This window comes from Cinclus cinclus, chromosome Z, assembly GCF_963662255.1.
Source record: "Cinclus cinclus chromosome Z, bCinCin1.1, whole genome shotgun sequence".
Lineage (NCBI taxonomy): Eukaryota > Metazoa > Chordata > Aves > Passeriformes > Cinclidae > Cinclus > Cinclus cinclus.
The window spans coordinates 42,977,346-43,001,163 of record NC_085084.1 but is presented as its reverse complement, the minus strand read 5'-3'; the positions used below and the strand labels follow the sequence as shown (position 1 = coordinate 43,001,163).

Below are 23,818 nucleotides of genomic sequence, written 5' to 3'. Positions count from 1 at the left end.
CCAAGCAAATAAACACTATGCCTCTACTCTGACCTTTGGCTCCTAATTCACCAAATCCTTCTAGAGCTGTCATTGAATTAAGTAACAGCTGAGTATCTGGCTACCTTCTCTTTCATAGTGATGAAGTTCTCTACAGCTCCAGTGATATGTATAAAGACACTTATTTATCACTGTTTTGTCATGAGAGTTAGCCTTAAAGATAGAACAATCAGTAGGAGTCTGTGCCAGGAAAGAACTGTGAAGTGTCTATCTGGTGATGCTAGTCCTTTTGAGTGAGTCCCTTATTGTGCACAGAAAAAGTCTACTTCATCAAGCCTACTTCAACTTAATACTGAGTTAAAAGCCCTAGGATTCTTGTTTTTTTCACTTTTGATTTGGCACTGAAATGGAACAATATGTTACTTGTTCTTATGCAAGAAATACCAAAAATTCTTTTGTTGTATTCTTGTAGTTACCAATCTACCATTGTGCAATAAGCTATAAAAGTATTTTTCAAATAATATGGTAATAATAAAGGCCATTTTAATTAGATTCTGAGTTTCTTGCTAAATTAATTGCGCACAATTTTCAACAGCGTATTCATGTACTAGCAAGTAGATTTTTAGCAGTTAGTGTTTTAACTAAACTTCAGGAATGTGTGTCTTGCACAATTTTGCATTTAAGTTTCACAGATGTGGTTTTGGTCTCATAAACTACTCAAATAGACATTAAAAGAGAAGAATAATCAGGAATTGTCAGTTGCCTGTCTTCTGTTCATGACCTAGGGCATATTTAGCTGTACAGAATATTAATAAATTTTAAATATATCCATGCAATATGTAAGTTTTACTGAAGACAGGAAGCTGAAAGTATTCAGAAAATCATAACATTTGGGCTCAGTATATGTAAGTGCATATCCACAATTCACCTCTGTATCAAAATATTGGCACTGATAGGACATGAGGCTATATTACTGTGTTTATACACATTTAAGTTAGGCAAATTTAACAAACAAGCTGTACTTACCCTTTGCAGTGTTAATTAGCCACCAGCTAATATCACTAGGAAAAAGTCTACCTTGCAAGTAATTTTTCAGACTTGTCTCAAAACTTTCCATGAAGCTCTTCACATGAACAATTAACATAAAGGAGAATTTATACTGGTAAGTGTCAGAGTTACCAGTTTCTGTATGTGGCTTTCCTTAACATTTTTAATTGAAGACACACTAAAATGAGAAAGAGTCCTCTTTTCCCATGTTTCATGTTGTTTGGTCAATGGCTAAGTTTACAAGAGATTTTGTAAGTTGTAGGTTATTATGTCAGTTTTTACACACTTAGATAAAGCCCATTTTATGCTCAAAACCAACCTTCTGATGTCCCATTGAGACTAGGTGACCAGCCAGGGATACTATTTCCATGGAGGCTGATTCTATTTCCTACAGTGCAAAGAAGGCAGGTTGGAAGAGCTGTCTGGTCCTACACTTACAAAACTGTGTACCAGCAGAAGGCTGGAGCAAGGCAGTCCCACTGCACTCTCTCCCTCCCCGTCCACAGGGCGACACTCCATCTTTCCCATTTCACATCCAGAGGGGAAGCAGACTAAAGATGGGCAAGCAGGGTGAGGGGTCTGAGTGAGGAGGCCATCTACACAACAGTTACTGCAGTTGAGCAGTTCAGAGTCAGCAGCTGTAGCCAATAACAGGGCTTTGCATGGACCACCCACACCCTTGCAGTTTGTACCTCTAATAGGTATGTGAAAGATATTCCAAGTATTAGATGGAGAAACAGCAACTTCAGCATGGGAAGAGTGGTTATCCACTCAAGTTAATGCCCTGTGTTGGACTATGACGATGAACATAATAGAAAAGCATGTGGTAGGTTAGATCTGGTTTTGAACAAAAGACAAATTATTTATTTCTTTCTTCAAATGAAGCATAACACTAAGGTATAAAGGGAGTATAAATAACATCTGATTGTGCTCCTAAGCTCCATGCTATAACTTTCTTGCAATGACATCCTTCAACAAATTAACTACATCATTACTGTTAAGTATTAATTGCACAAAACAGATACACAAAATATATAATGAGCTAGAAAGAGGACAACATTCTTCCATTATGACAAACAATTCTAACAAGAAATGGAAAAAAACCAATAGATCGAGGCTTACACTGATGGCAACACTGAGAGTTTTAAGTCCTCTCTTTGAACACATTACATGTGATAAATAATACGCAAAATATTTAAAGAATTTTATTGTTGCTTACAGAAGATACTTAGCAAGCAAGGAGACAGTAGCAATCACTGCCTCATGTCTCATATCCCCATCATTCAATGCAAATTTTTACATTTCATGCAATAATCCTGAGCTTATTTTCAGTAACATTGAAATGTCATCTATGTTAATTACCAAATACATACAGAGCCCAGCTATGGGGTCTATTGTATTATTAAGGCATGAAAAAAGAATAGCAGTTTATCAACTCTGAATGCCACAAATACAGCACAGCAGTTAGAAGGCTCAAAAAGCTCAGAAAGTACCAGTGATTTCTGTGCAAAGGTCCTCCCAGAACACAACTGAATCATCAGCTCCTGAAAAGGCACAGAATCAAATCCTGTCCTCACTGACATCAGGGAGTTCTGCCATTGCCTTGACTGCTGGACCAAGCTTCAGAGCTATCAGGAGTGACTCAGACTCCTCTTCATATCCCCAAAAAATTGACAAACTTCCTCTCACTCAAGTCAAGTATTAATTTAAAATAACAATACTTACATATTGTTTTGTTATTTAGTATTTTAAGCCTGTGGAAAGGTTCAGTTCATTATACAGTATGGCAATTAATAAAAAGCCTTTTCAGAAAAAGCTTATTTGTTAATCTGATTTATTAGTATGTTAAAAGAAGGGGAAAGTATCATGAAAAGAACCTCTGCCAAGTTTATGCTCTATTTATAAATGATTTTCAGTTTTAAAATGAAAGATTTTGGTAAGCCAAACCAAGGATATGTGATGCAATTCTAGACTCCATGGTTCAATGGCTCTTCTGAAAGACAAAGAGCACCACAGCCCTGTCCAGTCATCAAGTGAAGAACTCATCATCTGTGTAAGTTGTAAGGGGCTAGCACTGTCCAGATTGTGCAGTTCTTCACACAGTCTCTATTTTACATTTGAGAAATTCTTGCAAAATGCCCTTTAGCAAGCCAAGGTATTCCAGTTCAGTTAATTAAGCCATTGAAACCAGGGACAAGTTGCTTGCAAGACTTACTTCATGCATAATTGCATTATGTCCCATTCTGGGAACTAAAATAGCAGGTGATCTCCTTTAACTCTGCAACTGCTATTGCCTAGCCTTTGTGTAAGTATTTTCCTAGCTGAGCTCAGAGTTTACAAATCCAGTAGCCTTATACTTTGTGTACAGGTGGCCCATGGTCTGCCATGGACAGAAGGCTGGTATGCAAGAGGGGTGGACTCTCCATGACTGTACCCCTTGCAGACACAAGCCACCCCGTGGCAGAGATGGGGCTGTCCAATTCTGCCACTGCAAGACTCTGAAAACTTTGCAGATGCAAAAATCTGACTTAACTAATTTCACCTAAAACACTGAGTTATAATATTGAAAAATTGTTTGTCACACTAAAACATTCAGGAAACTCATTACTGTCTCATTTGAGATTGAAGGAGGAAAAAAAGGTTGCTGATATTAGTTATTGGGTTAGAATTTGCAGGGGTTTTGGTTAATTTCTACTAAGAAATAAGTTAAAGAAGGCTAAGGCTATAAGTTGGTACTGTGTCATTTATAAATATTCACTTTCTGTCTTTTCTAAAAAACATGTTAACATGTTAAGGAAAAAGGTGGCCAGAAGGATCACGCATGTTGTAAATTTGGTTGCTAGGCTGTAAAAACCAAAAACATAAGTGAAGTTGAGCACAGTGTAAGAAAAAACTGAGTTTTTCATTAATGACTTATTTACAAGTTCATAAAATCAACTGAACTGGAGTAGATGTTCTATGTTTGTCACCAATATTTTATTGTAACTGGTAACTTGCACACTTTGCAGTAGAACAAGAAGAAATTAAAGTCCACTATATACAGCCTTTGTATAGGCTACTTGACTATACTCAAGGCATAGTGATCATAGCACAACCTAGTCTTCATAATATTTTGTGCACAAAAAGACACCAATCTGACATTATGTGAACATTACAGTGAAATGACATCACAAGTCCAGTGAAAATTCAGCATCATACAAAACATATTGATCTACTGCAAATGACATCCTTTGAAACAATAAGCCTTTTTTCAGTAGTAAATTAACCAGAGTCTGATGCAGAGATTTGTGTAGTTATAAGTCTTTTAAGTGAAGCAACCTCTGCAGATAAGTTTGCTATGCCCTGCTTCAAATAGAGGTTCTCTGACTCAGAGACATTGTAGATATTGTCTTTTATTTCAACAACTCCAGTTTTGCAACCACTCTGAATTTTAACGTTGAGTTCCTTCTGATGCCAGAGTTCTGGTTTAAGTGACCAGTCTTGGATATTAGTCACTTGAACTGAGAAAGGAGTGTGAGAAGAATGCATCAAATTTTGCGCACCATGTTTTTCAAGCTCAAAATGTCTTTTTGAGGACATGTCAATGGGTGACGACAATTTCTGTGTTGCATCATAGTCATTATCCATTGCTTCCACTTTAACTTGCATGGCTTTGGCTTTGATTCGAAGCTTGTGAGGCAAAGCTGAAGAATTCACCTCTGGAACTTTAACTGTTGCATGAACATTTTTATGTTCAACTGGGGAATGAATTGGACCCTTAGGAACCTGCTGTTCATCTTCTCCATCAGATGACTTTCCAACTACACCATCATCAGTTTCTGACGTTCTTGGAGAATTACTGGAGGACCTATTAACTTGCAAGAGAGGAGGAGAATGTGAGTACACATTAAAGGTAGCTCCCATGTAGTTTGGATATATGGATGCTTTATAGGAACCTCTGTCATCTCTTGGCTCTCTCTCTAATTCCATGGGCTCCTGCTTTATAATCTGGAACTTATTTTCAGGACTTCTACAGTTGTTTTGTATACGACTTGGTTGGGTATGCTCTACAGTTGATGTTTCAGATACATCAGACATTGAGCTTTGAGGAGAATGCTTAATGACAGAAATACAGCTGCTACCAACTATAGATGGTTCATGTTCATCTACAAATGAGTTAATATTGGATTTTGAACTCTGATAATCTTGAAAATACACAGTTGTTGAGCTACTGAGTTTCTGTATCTCTTGGGCATAGGCCGCAGAACTAATTAAACCAAACTTTAACTTCAATGAAAGCAGCTCTGCCTTCAAAGTGGCATTCTCTTCTCCCAGTGCAATTAGTTTGTTCTCTAAGACAAGGTCATTCAGTCGTCGCTTTTCACGAGATCTTTTGGCAGCTTCATTATTTTTCCGCCTTTTCTCCCAATACATCGCATCTTTCTTTTCATCTGGAATGAATTCTCGCTTTCTCCGGCAAGCTGAAGATTTGCTCTTTCCACTACTTGCTTCAGTAAGTAGTATATCTTCATTTGTAGACAATTCTTCAGATACTTCTGCTAAGGTTGACTTAAGTACCATGATTTTGTCCACATTGCTACTTGTATCAACAGGTCCGTGCTCCTTTTTAAGGGTCTGCATTTTTCTCAGCTGCATCAGAAATGATTCGTAGAATATCTACAATAAGCAACAGAGCAAGCTATCTCCCCAGTACTTCTCACTCCACAACTCGATAAATACAGTAATTTTAAATCCACACACATTCTTCCTTTTCTTTCATAATCTCGGACAGAAGCGTCTGTCTAGAACGAATTTTCTTAGCAGATTCAATGCAAATCTTCTCAAAAACCTGAAATAAACAGAGAATTTTATTACTATTTAGGAGTTGCTGGTTCAAAACACACAAAAGTAGCTACTGACAAATAGTTTAGACAAAAATCTGGTTCATTAAACCTGCTGTAATATGAAGACAGCTCAACACTGAAACTCTTTGATAGTCTACATTTCATAACACTTAGAGGTAGCAGATTTGCTTCCAAACAAATAATATGTGATACAAAGAAGAACCAATTTTAAAATATTTGGCTTTTTACCCTGCAATAATGCTGTCACAGAACCTTCCATGATGTCACTGGCCAAACTAAAATCTTCCAACACTTTAAACTGCAGGACATAAAGCATGGTGATGAGCAGCACTGCAAAGTATCCTGTTCAACATCAAAGCATCTCTTCTGAAAACAGCTGTGGTGTATGACTTAGAAATGCAATATGTTTGGGTCCTTCTTGGATTAAAAATAACATAAGCTGATTTAGAGAAGCTGGAGTGCTTTCTATTGTCTTATAAATACCACCATTATCCATTATATCTATTAAGCATTTAATTGCTGCTTTTGAATCCTGTAAAATATATATACATATATATCTATACATCTCTATATAAATGTTTGTATCCATCATATTAATTCAAACAAGCAAGTTCACACACACAATTTGGGCAAGTACCTAACAACTAAAAAATATTGACAAAAACTATGTAATTTTCTAGCATCTTACAAAAAAAAAAAGTTAAAATCTGTACGGAAAAATACATTAGAGAAATAACACTTAATTAAAAATTTGCATTTGACAGAGTCTTATTATGTCAAAGTAAAGTTTAATACCATTGAGGCATGTGCACCTCCAGGAAACAGTATTTGCATTGAAGTAAAAGTTTAGACCCAGAAGTCTTACCATTAACAAAGAAAAACCAGCTTAACCTTTGGCTTCAGACATTTTAATCATTAAATTTGAACTTAAGAGTTGAAATTGGCCTTTGTTTTATTTAGTTTCTTTTAATGCAAAAATATTTATTCTCCTAAGATCACTTGTTTTTGATCTTAGACATGGCTTCTCAGCATATACATTTTCCACAGTCAGTCATGTTCCTGGTAAAAAGAATGTAGTATGCCAAGTGCTTTTATAGAACTGGCTATCGAGTCAGCAATCATTCTTGCCTGTACAACCAAAATAAAATAAAATAATAAGCCACTTCAAATTAATGTCTCTATTTACTGGGAATGTTTTTAAAATGACTAATGAAACTAATTTTAACATTATCTGCCGAGAAAGTTATAAAATAATTAATGAATTGTATTCTGCCAATTTCTCTTGCCTTTTCCAGAAGGCAAAGTGGAATGGGTGATGTAGTAACAATTAAGCAGGGTCATAAAGACTAAGGTTTCAAGCTGGGTTCTGTTCCATCAAACCATGCCAATTCTTCTGCCATGAAAAAAATTAACACATTTAATAGAACAACTAAGTAGAATTTCCTAAAATCCGTGGTTAATTACTGGCATGTAACTATTTGTTTTTGATAATACAGCCCTAATGAAAAATAGAGTTCAGACGCCAGCCACACCAAAGACGCCATCTAATATTTTAGCATAAAAAGCAGCACCACAAATTGCCATGTTTGAGAAGAAGAAATGTACCTCTAATACACAAACAGTTACATAGTTAGATCGTGATCCAATATTCTAAGTGGAGACAAAAGAGAGCTTTCTGTCAAGACTGAAGGAGCTGGATCAGGTTTAAAATGAAAAAAATGAACTCTAGAGCAAAGCAACATCTGTTTCTCCAAATTTTCAGTACAGTTTGATTTGCTGAAATAGGTTTATAGACATTTTGTGCATTTCACTGATATAGGGAATCAGCGACTTAATATGTATACTGTTTTAAACTTACTGCAACTCAACACTTAAAAAATAATATAAAACTTTAAAAACTTTATCACAACAGAAAACAGAGACAACAAAGCCACTTGACCTGTTGTCACGCTTGTAGAATATTCAGTGTCTGTAGCATCATTTTACACTAAGAGAATACTGGAATTTCATTACGGTACCAATAGCACACACCTTCCATGGCACACAGCAGGAAATTCTATCATGTACTGAATACCTATGAAATCATAATTTGTCTCTTAGTATATATTTCAGTCAACTCTCACCTAAGCAAAAAGTGCTCAAAACAACCGTTGTGAAACTTCATGTCCTTACCAGTTCAAAGCTCTTACTGAACTTAACTATACTTGAGAGCTACACTCAAATCCAAATATTTGTTCTCCCAGAAAACACATACTAATAAGCATATGTCATCATTATTAGTAGTATATATATCAATACACACACATATATGTGCCATATAACCTAGAACATCTACACTTGAAGTGGTAGCAACAGCAAGGAAGTACTTATAGGATCATTGGATATTTTAGAAGAACAAAACCATACCTACACAGATTAAATACTTTTATCCCCCCTATAATATTCTCATCTTTTATTTTCACATTATATAAAAGCAAAGTCTTGAACAAGACTGCATCAGGATAAGAACTCAGACTATGTCTATCTCTATGGTCTCCAGCTCAAAGATATCCACTTCAGTGTTTGTCCAACACTGTGGTCTAGGAGAAATACTAACAATGATAATAATAATTAGCAAAAAAGGTTTTGGATTGTGAGTTTTTTTTCCTAAATGAATGCAGACTAATTACATAGTTCATCAATATGACAATACTGATGGATAAAAACTCAACTGCATGTCCAAATATCCACCTGCGAGCCTAACACTGGCAGTGAGCTGCACTTCGCCCAACCAGCTGCAGAGTTCGTGTCCCTCATTCCATGGGACATCTGCAGATTGTACACTGGAATGGCCCAATCTGCTCACTGCAGCACTGTTAACTCCTGTTTTGGCCAATCTCCCTCCTGTACACATTGTTCCTGGCACAAACAGACAGAAGGTAAGTAGTATGCAATCTATAGCAAATATTAAGCATGTATCAAAATGTTTTTTCATGCAATATTCAGCTTCGCTCTCTGACAGAGTCCATCAGTAAAGCTGTCAAGACACACATGTAACCCACTGACAGTTACACGGGTTTGCTATTGATGCATTTAGACCTAATGCCATTATTTTCATTAATAAACAAAATAACACAAGATCTTTAACTCTTTCTATATTTCTTGAGCACTTTTATTATGGCAACTGGAATGGTGGCTTTACAGAGTCAAAACCCTTGTTTAGTAATACTTCTCTATGTGCATCAGCTCAGTGCTGAGTCTGTAAACAAATTAAATTCCATCTGATGATAATGGCAACATGCCTTCAATGGAACCAGCCATTTCACTTCACTTCACTTGCATTTTATAATTCCACTGGAAAACATGAGTATTTACACATAAATTAATGAACTGTAATGATTCCTCTGACTACATTTCAAATTCCAATATTTTCCCTTATGATTAATTTTTCAATTGCTTTATCACTCCCTCATAAAGTGTTATAAAACCAACATTTGGTTGGTTGATGTTAATGGCATTGAGTGCCAATTCTACAATGCAATAACACTCGACCCTATTAACTTAATTACAGAGCCAGTCTTGCTCCCATAGCAATTTTGCCATTGACTTCAACAGAAGCAGAATACAATCCCAGATCCAAGTATTAAGGAAACTGCTGTATAGGACTCATACTATTGAAGCAAAAAAATTGTGTATGCAGAAATCACAAAAAATTAATTTATCCATGGTACTCCAAAAAAACCTGAAGCAACAACATGGCACATTCAAGATTTGATCCTGGGAATTTATGTATTCACACTGTAATAACTGAAAGGTCTCAGAGCTTGGAGGACAGGGCCACAGCCTTGCTCTCTTCTGTGTAATTTAATTACATAACCCATTTCTGTTTTAGAGAAGGTATGGGGGCCTCCTCATGTACATAAGCTTCCCCACAGAATAACTGCAAATTTTCATTTATACTTGGCAAAAAAATTCATGTTATTTTTCAAGCATAATTTTTCAAACATATCCTAGGATAAAAAGACTGATTAATTCTACAGCTCTAGCATTCTGATTGTGATTCTATCAAACTAAATGAAATCCCATTTCTAGCATTGGATGCTCAAACACAATTCAGTTTTGTATAAGTGTGTCTAAAAAGGAATCAGTCCTTAAAAATAGAAGAAAAAGCAGTTACGTATAGCTTCTTGTTCTAGAAAAAAAAAAAAAGCCTTCATCATCATCACCACTATATGGCACACTCTGGAAAAACAATCATGCTAATTTTAATGTATCTGCTTATTTTTAGTTGCTATTGTCCATCTTTTGCATAGGTACCACTAATTACATTACTGCCACCATTCTGCCCCAGTTTATCAATTTTAAAAATCTGGCTACATACTGGATGAGCTGCTATAGAAATTGTTCATGATTTGAAAGTCACCAGTTTGCATTCCAAATTTTGAAAAACTGAAAGATGTATTCTGCACTTTATCTTCAATGTATTCTAAAAACAGTTGCTACCTATCTCAATACTTTTATAAGGTACAGAAAAAATATCATTTTCATCACACACATGGCACACACACACACACACATCACACACAAGGTGAGTTTAAGCTCAGGTGATGCATCCACAGCCTCCCTAAACAGTGCTGAAAAATTTTGGAGATACTCTACCTCTACTGCTTTCCACAGACAAAAATTATGCCATGAAACTCTGCACCTATCATTATCTATCATAATTCAGAAACCGTCTCCAGCAGAGAGTATTGCCAATCTCCACTGAAATAGTTCAACATACTTCTTGCCCTTTACCTACAACAGTTTGTGAGTTTATGTTGCTGTTGAAGAAAAGCTTTAACGCTGGCTACGCTGAAAGAATGATATCCCTGGGGCAGATCTGTGGGCCAGAGGGTCTGGACAATGCAGAACAAATGTAGTCAGAACTTTTTGAAAAAGCCTAGGTGACTGTATTTTATGCTATGATGGACAGATTGTCCACAGTCACAAAGGAGAAAAGCATTTACAATACGAATATTGCCACCAGTTTCTGCTGTTACATAGTAATGTGTATAAGGACCATGAATATGTTACAACAGCATGAAGCAATGCAGAACTATTGATCCTGTACAGTTTCCTTTTCCTACAACTTCATGGACATCTGAAGTGCTCGCTGTTTCAGGACCAGTGTGTAATTAGGTCAGTGGAACACTGATGATGATAACTTTGTACAAGATGACCCACTTTTGCTGAAATGTTGATCGTATTATTGAAAGAAAAAAATGGAATATGTCCACAAAATATATTCCATCAGGGACTTCATAAATAATTTATTATGACACTGTTCAATCAAATTTAAGAAAAAAATTAATAAGATTGCCATGGAACTCAAAATAATATTGCAAATTCGTATTACCCAGTGTGACATTGTACCCAGAAAGCTGATGTCATATGTAATTTTTACAAAAGGCTTTCATTGTTAGAAAAATTGTTTAAGTTACTGTTTATCTTAGGAACTGCAAATTAACTCATTAAAGTACACCCTGCTTACCAAAGGTAAATTACTGAAAAAATTTCCATCTGTGAAGCACAAAATATATGTTAAGGGTAGCTGTTGTTCAGAAAAGGTCAGTGAAACTTAATAAGTGCAAATTTGCCCCACATTTTATTTCATCTCATTATGAAGATAGTATGATTCTACCAGATCTGTTCATTTTCCCAAAACAAGCTATTTATTGCTCTGGGTCATATGGTGAAAAAAAAAGTTCTAAGAATATTACTGATACCACCAGGAAAAATATTAAAACAGAAAAGGAAGTAAATATATATTCAGTAAATATGTAATTCCATATATATATATATATAATATATAGCATACACATGTAAATATGCAATTTAGTAAATATCATATCACTTTCCAGTATTTTTAATAAAGCCTCAATAGGAACAACTGTTACTGAACTTACAGTACTATGACAGTATGTTTCTCATTTCAATAGCTACTTGACAGAAAGAACTAGACTGTGAAAAGCTATAACTTAATAGCAACCATGTTCTGGAAATACAATCTCAGGTTTCCCTTAGTTACAAACTGTAAAAAAAAAAAAAAAAAAGAAGCCCACAAAATCAAATATTAATTATTCTGACAACAAATGGCTTCTATTATTGAACTGTGTTCTTAAAATGCCAACCAAGGACCAGACCTTCAGCTGACCTAAATTGATACAGCTCTATTTAAAGGCAGCAGAACTATGTCAATTAATCCCAACTGATGCTCTAAACATGCATCTTGTTATATAACAACTGAAGTAAATATAAAAAATAAACACTGGCAAAATGTTGTTATCTACCACTCACAACAGACAGAGCAGAGAAATAGCAATCTTTAGAGCTCCAGTTCTGTGAGATGGTCCAGACCACTGCCCATGCTGAGCATTATTTTCTTTGTTGGGTTGCATTCCACTTGTACAAAGAAGTGTTGCGGCACTGGCATCTATATTGTCAGCTGTTGTGCAGACACCTCTGTAGCAAAAACTAGTTAATTATTCAAATACTGGAGGGCAGACTGAAAATTACAACAAGGTGGAACAACTCAGGTAAGGGAAAAGAGCCATGTCTTAAATAAGGCATTCTTTGCAATACAATACATATTTAATATCTGTCACAAAATTCAACCTCATAGTATGCTATTTTGGACGTGGACCAATTCAACAAGTGAATTAGCAAAAAACACAGGCTATTTAAGGTGGCTTTAGATTTATTTCAGATCCACCATATAATACAATTTTTAATAGTATTGCTTCTACCACATTTTTAGTCAAGACCAAGTATTTCCTTGTTTACACAACCTTGTTTTTGACAGTCATGCTTATAATCAGTATTAGACAGTTACATTATCTTGTAGCTACTAAAAAATATTTTCAAATACTGTAAGGTAATGCTTTAATATTGTAAAATACTAATACAGAAATCAATTGGCATTTTCTTTTAGAATGGACTGCAGGAATTGGACGTCTATTTGCATTTTTTTTTCATTACATAGCCTAAGCACATTTATATCTCATAACTGGCTGTAATGATCATGGCAAGGTCACCTAGAAGAGTCAATTAAGCTGATGAGTCAGACACATTGCTTAACAGTGTGTAATAAGACTCAAACAGAGGATTTTATTGTTCATGTTATTGCATCACAGTGATGTTATAACAGCAGAAAGATTGCCGTCTGGAAAAAAACTATTGCATAAGCATAGTTTGCATAACTACTTGTTAAAATAAGTAAATTTAAATTGAGTTAAAGGTTTATTTCATTTAAGAGTTTTATTTCAAGAAAAAGGATTGGAAAAAAGCAGCATGGTACTGATATCTTTCTCAGATTCTGTTTTGACTCTGTATGTTCTACATGTCTGTATGTTCTATAAATTTCATCCAGAGCAAGGTAAATACTATTTTGTCTTAAGATGAGATAAGCTGTCCACACAGGGGAGGTCATGTAAGTTCGTACTGCCCATGGGAAGATTCTTAGCTTTTCAACACCTTCACATCAGTTTCTTAAAAACAAAAACAAACTAAAAAAAAAAAAGAAAAAAAAAAAAGAAAAAAAATCCACAAAAAAAAGGCAAGCCACCTCCCCAAATCTCAAAACAAAATGCCAAACAACCTCCACCAAAACAGCAGAAACTTGAGGCTTTGGGTGCAAATTCAGGAAGCTGGATATTTTAAAAGCTAGTTAAGAGTCCTTTGGAGCACAAATTAAAAATATAAAGTAAATTAAATGGGAGGCAGAATATCTAAAGACTATTAGCATTTTAACAGTTGAAGACATCTGTAATGTGAGAACTTTTGTAACAATAACTGTTAGTGCCAATGTTATTAACGACCCTTATTCAGTAGTCCTTGAACTTGTTGGTTTAAATCAGGTTTTTGGGCCAAAACACCAAATCCTTATTCATTCAAGTTTTCCGTAAAAGTCAACATTTTGATTGAATAAAGACCGTAAAAGCAATTCACATAGCAATATTTCAAACGAGGCTCTGGATTTAATTAATTACTGAGGGGGGCAAAGATAACTCAAAGTAGGTTACAATACACACTGGAGCAAACACAACGGAACTAAGCGCAACCGCTCAAGTTACAAGGACAACGAAAAAAAAACAGGGTTGTTTTCAACATAACTCCAAAAGAGCCTCATTGTCAGGACTGTACTTGGCCCCAGCAACCAAGAAGCAGAAAAGTTTATGCAATTACCGAGAATATTACATTTTTAAAATACTTTGCTGTTACTTCCTATAGCAGGTACAACTAACATTCAGCCTGTGGCTGGGGTACTCACTCATCTGGGAGGTTTTTGGTCAGAAGCAGTGATGTTGATCTAACCAATTGGAGAACCATTTTTAGTAATTAAAATAATAATAATAATAATAAATCACCTCATCTTGAGAGGCAAGTTATCGTCAGCAACTTTCAAGCTATGAGGACATCGAGGACACAGCACAAGCTGGCCCCAGACCACAAAACACACAGCCACTGCGACGCCGAAGTCACTTGGGGGGGGGGGGGGGGGGAAGAAGAAAAAAAATAAAATGTAAAAAATTACAGAATTGGGCAACGATGATTTTTTTTTTTGGGGGGGGAGGGGGTTGTTATTTTTTTTTTCCTTCCTCCCCTTTACGATGCTGTTATCGTTACGTAAGAAAGAAAACGCTCCTCTCGTGCCTACCTGCGTGGGCCTTTGTCTGGCGATCCCTGCCTGCAGGCGACGGTGGGACTAGAGGGGGGGGGGGGGGGGGGGGTGATGGGCAGCGGGGTGGGGACGCTCCGCGGGGCGCGGTGCGGGGCCGAGCTGCGGGGAGGCGGCGTCCGCCGCCTCCCCGCAGCTCGGTCCCGCACCGCGCCCCGCCACAAAGGCTGCCCGGCTCGGCCCCCTACGTGACCGGCGGCGCATGGCCCCGACCCGCTCGGCCCCGCGCTATCAGCCCGCCGCCGCCCCCCCCCCCCCCCCCCCCCTAATCCGCCGCCGCCCCAGCCCAGAACAAAGGGCTGAGGGGAAGCGCCAGCGCCCCCAGCCCTCGCTCGCTCGCCCGCCCGCCCGCCGCCGCCGCCGCGCCGGGGAAGGGAGGCACCGGCGACCCCCGCCAGCTTCGGGGAGGAGAAGGTGAGAGAGGAGAAATCGCCGGGCTACGCGCACCCGCTCCGCTCCACCGCCCGCCGCGGCTGTCACACTGACCTACTACCGGCGGCCGTCCCCGCAGCCCACGGGGACCGGCGGCACCTGGACCCCAGCCCGCCTCGGCCGTCAGGGCACGGCCGGGACACGGCTCTTCCTTTCCCCTCCAGCGCGGCTGAGACGTCCTGTAAACGCCTTTCTTCCTTAAATTAAGACGTTCCCGTTTGGTTGATTTTTTGTTGTTGTTGTTGTTTGTTTTTGGGTTTTTTATTTATTTATTATTATTTTTTTTTTTTTTCCCCCACTGAAAGCCCGTACCGGAGAGATGGCACGGTGTCTGGGCGAAACGCCTTCCCTAAAAAAAATAATACAGCCTTGATCTAAAACGCCTCCGAAGGCGTAGAGTTAAAAATCCAAGCAAATGCCTCGAACGTCTTACACACGCACGGCTCTGGAGAAAAGACCAGAAATAGCACATGAAGCCACAATTGCTAAAACGCGAAGGGGCTAAATATAGACCCAACACAAATCTCGTTTTAAGGCACCCGGCACGCAGCCGGCGAGCGCGCCTCGCCTCCCCACTTACCCAGTTGTCTACTTCCCTTAATAAACACACTTTAACAAAAACTGTTACAGTTACGGGTCCGGGGGCTTTTTTTTTTTTTTTTTTTTTTTCCCCTTTTCTTTCGGGACGAGATTGTCCTAGTTTCTTTGTAGGGAGATTATAGAATCGCATAATTAGCTCCTTCTTCCCAGCCCGGCTGCCAGCAAATTTTGTGGTTACATAATGCAACATTTCCAGGAACTATTATGCGATCGGTCCCGCAGCGCCTAAAAAACAGCGACAAAAAGTGACGGAAAGGGCTGGCTGAGACAAGCGCAGCCCCAGTCCCGGGCCGCTGCCATTGATCCCGACTGCCCGCGGGCAACATGCCCCTACGCCGCCCGAGAGAGGGCTGGGTCCGGCCGGGCGGGCTCTGGCAGCAACTCCCGATGGTTTTGCGGACGAGGCACGGCTTGCGCTTCCCAGGACCCAGCCCTCCGCCCCTCACGGCAGCTCCGCTCCTCGCCGGCACATTATGCAACGCGGGAGAGCCGCTCCGGCGGCGCTGCCCGGGGCTCGCTGCGCGGACACGCGGGGGGCAGCGCGGCACGCCAGGGGCAAGCCCGCCCCGACAGAGAGAGCCGTCGGCCGGCATCTCCCGGGCTGCCGCCCGCGCCACCACCCACCCCTCCGCCGCGCAGAGCGGGGCCGCCGCCGGACCCTTCCCGGCCCGGCGGCGGCCGCAGCCGGCTGAATTCCCCGTAATCAACAGCCGACCCCCGCCCGAAGCTACAGCGCAGCACGGGGCGGGCACCCGAACTTTGTACGCGCGCCTTCCTTCCCTCCTCCCTTACCTGCGGCGCACCGCGAAGCGCCGAGCACTCTCCACCTGGCGCCGGTGCTCGGGCTCGGCGGAGCGGAGCGGGCGCGGTGCGGTGCGGTGCGGTGCGGTGCGGTGCGGTGCCGCGCCGTGCGGGCGGCGGCGGAGCGGCGGGCGGGAGCGCGCGGCGGCGGCGCGGAGGGATGTGTGTTAGTAGGTCAGGGCTGCGCGGCGCGGGGCTCATAGCCCGCATGCCGGCCGCGCCGCGCCGTGACTGGCGGCCGCCAACGGCCAATCGGCGCCGGGCGCCGCCGGGGGCCGGCCAATGGGAGCGCTCGGGGGCGGGGCGGGGCGGCGCGCGGGGCGGCGCGCGGTACAGTAGGTCTGTGTGCTGCGATTGCATAACCGCCGGCGGGGGCGGGGGGGCGGCGCGGGGGGTGCCCGCGCTTACGTAACCGGCGCGGCGGCAGCGCGCTGGGGGGCGCTCTCCCCGCGCGGCCTCCGCCCGCTGGGGCGCGGCGCCTCCGCTCCGGCGCGGCGGGGCCCGAGCGCCGCCTTCCCGCCCCGCGCTGCCGCCTCGGCTCCCGCCGCGGTGCCGGCTGGTGCGCGGCGTTACGGGGGCGCGTCTGCGCGGGAACCGAGCCCCCGCACCCGCCGTCTCCGCGCGATCGAGCGAGGACGCGGGAGCCGCGCTCTCGAGGCGCGTACCCGCCGCCTCGCCGCGCGCACGGGCGATCCGGCGGCGGATCGCGCTGCGGCTGCTGCCACTCGCGGGAAGCGGCCGTGGTGGTCGTAAAAAGGACGAGGAGGAGAGAAATGGCAAGGGGGAAGGAGCCCGCTGGCGGCCTTGTCCGGGCGCCGCCTCGCCCTGGGCTCCGCGGGCGCCGAGGTTCGTCCGCCCGCCTTCGGGGCCGTCAAGGCTGAAGGATTTCGGTGGTGTTGCTTCATCTCCGCCCTCGCCCCTAGCCGGCAGCGCTGAAGCGCTGCGCAGAAGCGGGGACGCACTTTGGAGAAGCTCGGTCCCGCTGGCCCTCCAGGGGCGATCCCCGCCAGCAGCCCCCAGCCCGCACACCCCGAGCCTTGCCTCCCAGTGAGGTGCCGCGGAGAGTCTGGTGCTGTTTTGCCCCCTGTTTAACCTCCGTTTTAGAAAGTGCCGCATGGCCAGCAAGAAATCCAGTTGTCATCCCAGAATGGGTTTGCATGCACACGTTTGATTAGGTGTGAGATATGCATCTTCCTCTTTTCTATCCTCGCAGAAGGTTTGTATCGCCATCTCTTTTTTTTTTTTTTCCCTTTCAGAAGTAAAATTTATTGAGACAACAGAACACTTTCTTTATTAAATCCTAGTTCCAGAACATAAATTATTTCATTCTGTTAAATGCTTACCAAAATAGTATCGTCCTCACCAACATTATCCTGGTATATTACTCTGTCATCCTGCATTTATATGTCAGCAGAGATAGCCCTCCGAAGTAAAGCAAACCTAACAGAAAGCAAATCCAAAGTATTTGTTTATCTCAGCCCTCAGTCTTTTATCGTATGAACCCATAATATCCCTCCACAGTAAAACCCAAGTGCTTTGAATCCATTTCTATGGTTCTATGCTCCCTGGATTATTTAATGTGGAAGGTCGAATAACCTTTGCTCACATTGGTTTTACCCCTCTTCCCTTCCTATTTCTAATACCTAGCATATGCAGCCGTGTTAAAGGTAACAGACTATGTAGCCCACCATGACAGAAAGGGGACTCGAAAGCAGCCAGAGTCTGAGAGATCAGCCACTGCCTCCACCTGGGGGCTTCACATTCAGGCTTTTTTCCCCCATGCTTCCACTTGCCTGTTATCCACTTGTCTGTGGATAACAGACATACAGAGACAGTTGGCATGCTACTGGAAATATCAGACACGAGATCCAGCAATAAGCTTGAAGACCTGCTTGCTCCTAAGTACTGGTGGCTCACTTAAGGTTTTAGGCACACTGAAGAACCTCTGTGAGGAATCTTGCACAGCACACATTATGTCCCACACACATTGTACCAGTCCAGTGCATTGAGTTCTCAGGGCTGTCAAAAGCCAAAGTAAATCATGGAAATTTAGGGAGTTTTTAAAATTAAATGGTGCATATTGTTTTCACCATTATTAATGGTTTCTGGTGAGTCCTGGGCATGCATTTTTAACAGTTTTAAGTCTCATATCTAGAAAAAAAGAAAAAAAGCAGTTTGAATTTGCCTTCATTACTCAAGTTCTTGAAATTGTAGAATTCTAGAAAGAAGTCTCCAAGGCAAATAATATCCTTCCTATGTGGGTGGACAGTCTTGGAAATACTATTCCAGATGGAGTTTGGTCGCCTATTTGCTTATATGTTTGTCACCAATTATAATCATCCACAAAAACAGACCTGATCTTTCTCCCAGATTAGTAACAAACGTTTTCTATATTTTACATTATTTCTACTCGGTTGAGGTCAGGAAAGTCAAAACATTTTACAGCCAAACCTGGTCTTACTCTCCAAGAGTCAAGTAAGTGCTGGAGAGATCCAGGGATAAGGTCGGATACAGGAATGCTGATGTGGCTGAAGGAACATATTCACCATTTTTCCACCTCTCCTGAGGTGCAGAAAAGAATAGCACGGATGAAAGGCATAGCTTTGTGTATTCTGCACAAAAGGAATCTAAGGCTTTTGGGAAAACTAAAAAAGATAATAATTCTATGATTATCCACCTCTGCTGATTTTTCTATTGGAGAGATGAAGTAGGTCATTAAGATCTTCAGCTAAATTCTCAGCTGACTCTAGCATGGTATGATTTATACTTGCTTTCGGACAGCACAATATTAACTTCAACTCCTTTAGATTCATTGGTATTTATTGCTACATGACTTAAACTCTCTTAACATTGCCTCTGGTTTTGGCTTAATGAGAATTTCTCTAAGGCTACACTGAGTCGCAGTACTACACACAAGTGTAGAAAAGGCATTTGAGAAACAACTAACAAAAACATAACAGAGGTAATGCATGTCATCTCTAACATTGGTTAACACCTTGGCATTCAGTTGTGTCCATGCCTCTTGGGCTTTCCATAGTATCAACCAAACCTGAAATTTAGAATCAGATGAAAGTAAAAGTTCCAGTGCCTCCAAAGGAAAAAAAGCCTTTATTCCTCATATGTATTATAGTCTATATACAGTACAATGTAGTAATTGAAATAAATCTGGAGCAGAATAAGAATAAAATGTTTCTTAAGATTATGGTCTACTAAACATGGTTTAATGATTTATTTATGCATGCATACACACATACACATACTTTCTGAAATTTACTGAAGAGATAGTGGCTTCTGCTATTATCCTTGGTTCTCTTGCATTGCTTTCTTTATGTCTGTAGGAGGTTTACTACATAGCAATGTAATTACAGAAATCTATATTCACCAATCTTTTTATGTATTTAATGTGATCTGTGCTCAAAAATGTTTAAAAGTAACTGACTCCTCCAGGGCTTCCTGCTCAAGAAGAGCAGTAGTGAAAGTTCCATAAAATAGATGATATTGTGATTTTATAAAGATCAAAGACAGAAATAAAATGCGTTAAAGAAAAAGGCAAGTCATTTGACTACAGTTCAAAGTATTAATCAAAATATTTCCATGCATCTGGGAACATTTGTGGAAACTGTTCTGGAAAAATATTTGTGCTGTAATGTACTCTTGCTAAAAGCAAACCCAAGAGAAATAGATGTTCACATTGTAACTTAGGCAGACATAAGTGAGGCAATGTTTACTGGAACTGTTAAGTGTGAAGAAACACCAAAAATTTCACAATAAGTGCATGCACTAAATAAGGAAAATTTACATGATACTTCTGCACTGCAACAGCCTACTTAAGGCTGCATGGCTATTCATATGACAAACTAAGAAGGTTATGGCATTTGCGTATATTTCAGATGAGTCTAAAAGCAAACAAGAATGACCTCTTTCTCAGGTCACAAACACCAGTTCTGCCCACAGAGCCACTGGCATGTTACCCACTTAGCTTGAGAGACAGTATCAGGAACAGCAATATCTCCAGGACTGATGGAAGTATCTGATTTCACCTGAATATTTTAAACACAAAAAGAAGTATTTTCAAAATGTTATTTTCATTAATGAACACATATGCTGCTAATGTGTATAACACTGCCCTTACTGAAACTCTCGCGATAGTGCTGCCAATGTTGTGGAAAGTAGTAACATGTAACACCATTCAGTTTCAATATTGGACTGGGAAAAAAAAAAATCACTGGAATGCCCTCAAGAATGCAAAAAATGTGCCATTTTATGAAGTGTATAGTATGCCTACAGAAAGTGGGAAATGCAAGGAATATCACTGAGAAGAAATTTTTTTAAAAAAGGGATGACTCCTATCTTCCCTCTTCCTAAGACTGAGTAGCAGACATGACCAGTAGGAAACCTGGAGCATACCACATAACCAACACTGGAGAAGGAAAGCCAGCAGGTGCTCTGAGTGACTGACATGGCAAGGCACACCTTACACACACATTAATTTGAAAGGAAGGTGGAGATGACGCACAGGTAGGAAGATCAGCAATTTCTCATGGCCAACAGCACAGGAGGGAGACAAGTGACAAGTCTTTGCCGTTGGGAACTGTTCCAGTGTGGTGAAACAAGCTCACCACACTGAGTTCTACTTTGCAGCACCTTGCTCAGGAATTGCCAAGGACCAGTGGGGTTTGTCGTGTACTTTCTCAGAGTTGCCTTGCTGTCGACTTTTGAATCATTCTGATTAAATGAGACAGGCCAATAATTTGGAGGATTTTGCTGTGAAGCCAGGATTTCTTGAGAAATAAGATCAGTTCTACTAGAAGGGGCCCAAAGAGCCTTCATGTCCAGAGGCTTTCCTGGTCTGCAGCAACTGAAGCAACTCCTGGCAAGATAGAGTCTAAAGACCTAGCAGATAAAATTTTGTGGCAGAGAAGCAAGCAAACAACTCCCCCCAACACCTGTTCACACTTTCCCTTTAAACAGCTTTCTGCCCATGTGGATATGAGCAATCTTACATCCAAAACAAAATGTCTTGCGTAAAAGTTTCCCAAATAACAGAATTAACACAAACCTCATTCGGTTAGTCATCTAAATGAGATTACTCAAAAATGACAATAAAAGTCACAAAATTCACTGCCTAATCTCCAGCAGAGCCAAGACAAGAGAAAGTCAAAATTCTTAGTCAGAGTCTTTTCAATATTACCTAACACTATTCACTGCTACTTTTCTAGTCATTTACTTTTCTGCTTCATTCGTCATACTCCAAGGTGAGAAATGTGTAAAGAAACCAGTGGGATGGGTTTTTTTGGCAGTCATTTTTTAAACACAGTTGAGACTTGGTCTTGCCATTTAATCTTTGTTCACATTAGTCAACCCCCTGACTTTGATGATTTACATTTGTGATTACTTCTGACTTAAATTGCAGCACTAAATCTTTAAGAAATATACCTCACTTGATTTACCAAGATGTTTGGAAATCTGTGTGCCTGACCACTGTAGGCAGAAAGACACTGGGGACAGATATTTTTCTATAATGTTGTATTTTGAAATAGGAAACTGGGAGCAAACATCTCAGGATGGGTTTTTACAGCCACCATAACAATTAAGAATAGCAAAATGCATATTAACATGCTGAGCAGTCGGCTCTCCTATGACAGTAATTATCAGTGAGTCATTTGGTGAAGCCACTATACTTTGCAAAATAGCTGGAAATGTGTTCTATTGAAGAAAAAATTGAATAGTAAGATTAATGACAAGAAAAAGTATAAAAAGTTTGTCACACAGCAATGATTATCAGAAGGACAAGAATTTGTTCTGTGCAGGGAATGATTCTGCTGCTGTTTTATGGTTATTGTACACAAAAGCTGTGCAGGTACTGAACAGGTTAATTATAGCCTTATTGAGAAAATGGATAATTCTTAATCCTAGACCCTTTCTCTCAGGGACTGTAAAGAGTCTGCAAAACACCCTTAGCAGAGATCACTGAGAATCATGCTCTTGGCTGTTCTACAGTTGTTGTTGAGTGGTCTTCACCATTTAAAGACAGGCAGATGGCTTAATTCAAAGTTTTGCTCTTGAAATTCTCTGCTCTGCTGCTTGATAGCACGGGAGAACAAGACGTTGCATTGCTGTAGTTCCTTTTCACCCTCAGCATGCTCAGGTGACTCAAGTTTTTCCTTTTGTGAATGAAGGAGGGAAGTATCTTTCTTGCCAATGAGTCCAACTGGGACCCAGAGATGTGGGAAACTGGGACAGCTACTTCTCAAGTCCAGAGCAAGTCTTTACCTGATAGACATTTGTAGAAATCTCTACCAACAACTGCTGGTATAAACCTCTTTTGTACAGGCAGCTTCCTACCTTTTGAGCTGCAGAGTTGAAAATCTGGAATCTAGAAGGGTGGATAGAAAGTGGCCTAATATGCAGGAAAAGACACAAAAAGCAAAAGTGAACTTGCCTTTTGTAGCATGGCCATCATGACACTCACCATGGGAGAAGGGTATCTGTGTTTCATTACTTATAGGACAGTTGATGTGTTGACTGGATGGACCCTACCCTAAAGAATGTGTTAATAAATGTACCCATGGTAATAAACAGTCTGTCACCATGGATCTTGAACCATGGATTCATAAAACAGTATTTTGGGTGAGCTGGGTGGATGCCAAGATCCCACTTGAAAAACACCCCCTCTGCCTCTATTACTCCCTTTTGTAATTAGGCACGGGAAAGAAAGTATAACAAAGGATTCATGGACAAGGATTGGGAAGGATCACTCAACATCATGGGCAAAATTCAAAACTGTGATTTGGGATAGTAATTGAATTTACTGCTAACAAAGTCAGAGCAGGATAATGAAAAGAAAAATAAATCTTAAAGACACCTTCCCTCCACTCTTCCTTGTTCACAGCTCTACCTTCTCCCTCCCAGTGAGAGAAGGGACAGAGAGATGGGGAATGGGAGTTACATTGCATGATGTTCCTACTGCTGTTCAGGGAGAAAAGTCTTTCTCATGCTCCAATGTGGGATGCCCCCACAGCAGATAGTCCTCTGTGAACTTCTCCAGTGTGAGTCCATCCCATGGAAACAGTTCTCCACAAACTGCTCTAACATGGGTCACTGTTCCACAGGGTGCAGTCCTTCAGGCACATTCTGCTCCTGAGAGTCCCCCACCAGGGTCACAAGTCCTGCCAGGAGGTCTGTTCCAGCCTGGGCTCCTCTGTCCACAGATCTTCAGGCTCCTTCCAGGGGGGTGTTTCCCGTGTCTTCCACGAGGTCACAGCCTCCTCTCAGACATCTCCCTGCTCCAGCCTGGTGCTCCTCCATGGGCTGTGGGTGGATCTCTGCATCCCCATGGACCTGCATGGGCTGCAGGGGCACAGTTGTTTCTCCATGGGCTGCAGGGGATCCCAGCTCCAGTGCCTGGAGCAGCTCC

At 41.0% G+C, this 23,818-nt stretch overlaps 1 protein-coding gene across 2 annotated transcripts; it reads right to left on the bottom strand.

The window, feature by feature from the left end:
• Positions 1-1,864: 1,864 nt before the first annotated feature.
• Positions 1,865-16,460, bottom strand: NFIL3 (nuclear factor, interleukin 3 regulated). 2 transcript variants are annotated; one of them, XM_062513408.1, is made up of 2 exons: positions 16,393-16,460; positions 1,865-5,854 (listed from the first exon to the last, which is right to left on the bottom strand). In XM_062513408.1, exon 2 carries the CDS (start codon positions 5,659-5,661, stop codon positions 4,288-4,290), a length of 1,374 nt encoding a protein of 457 aa, XP_062369392.1. In that variant the 5' UTR covers positions 5,662-5,854; positions 16,393-16,460; the 3' UTR covers positions 1,865-4,287. The 2 variants fall into 2 exon arrangements, with proteins under 2 accessions (XP_062369392.1, XP_062369393.1); XM_062513409.1 differs by lacking the exon at positions 16,393-16,460 and adding an exon at positions 15,581-15,950.
• Between the last annotated feature and the right edge of the window lie 7,358 nt (positions 16,461-23,818).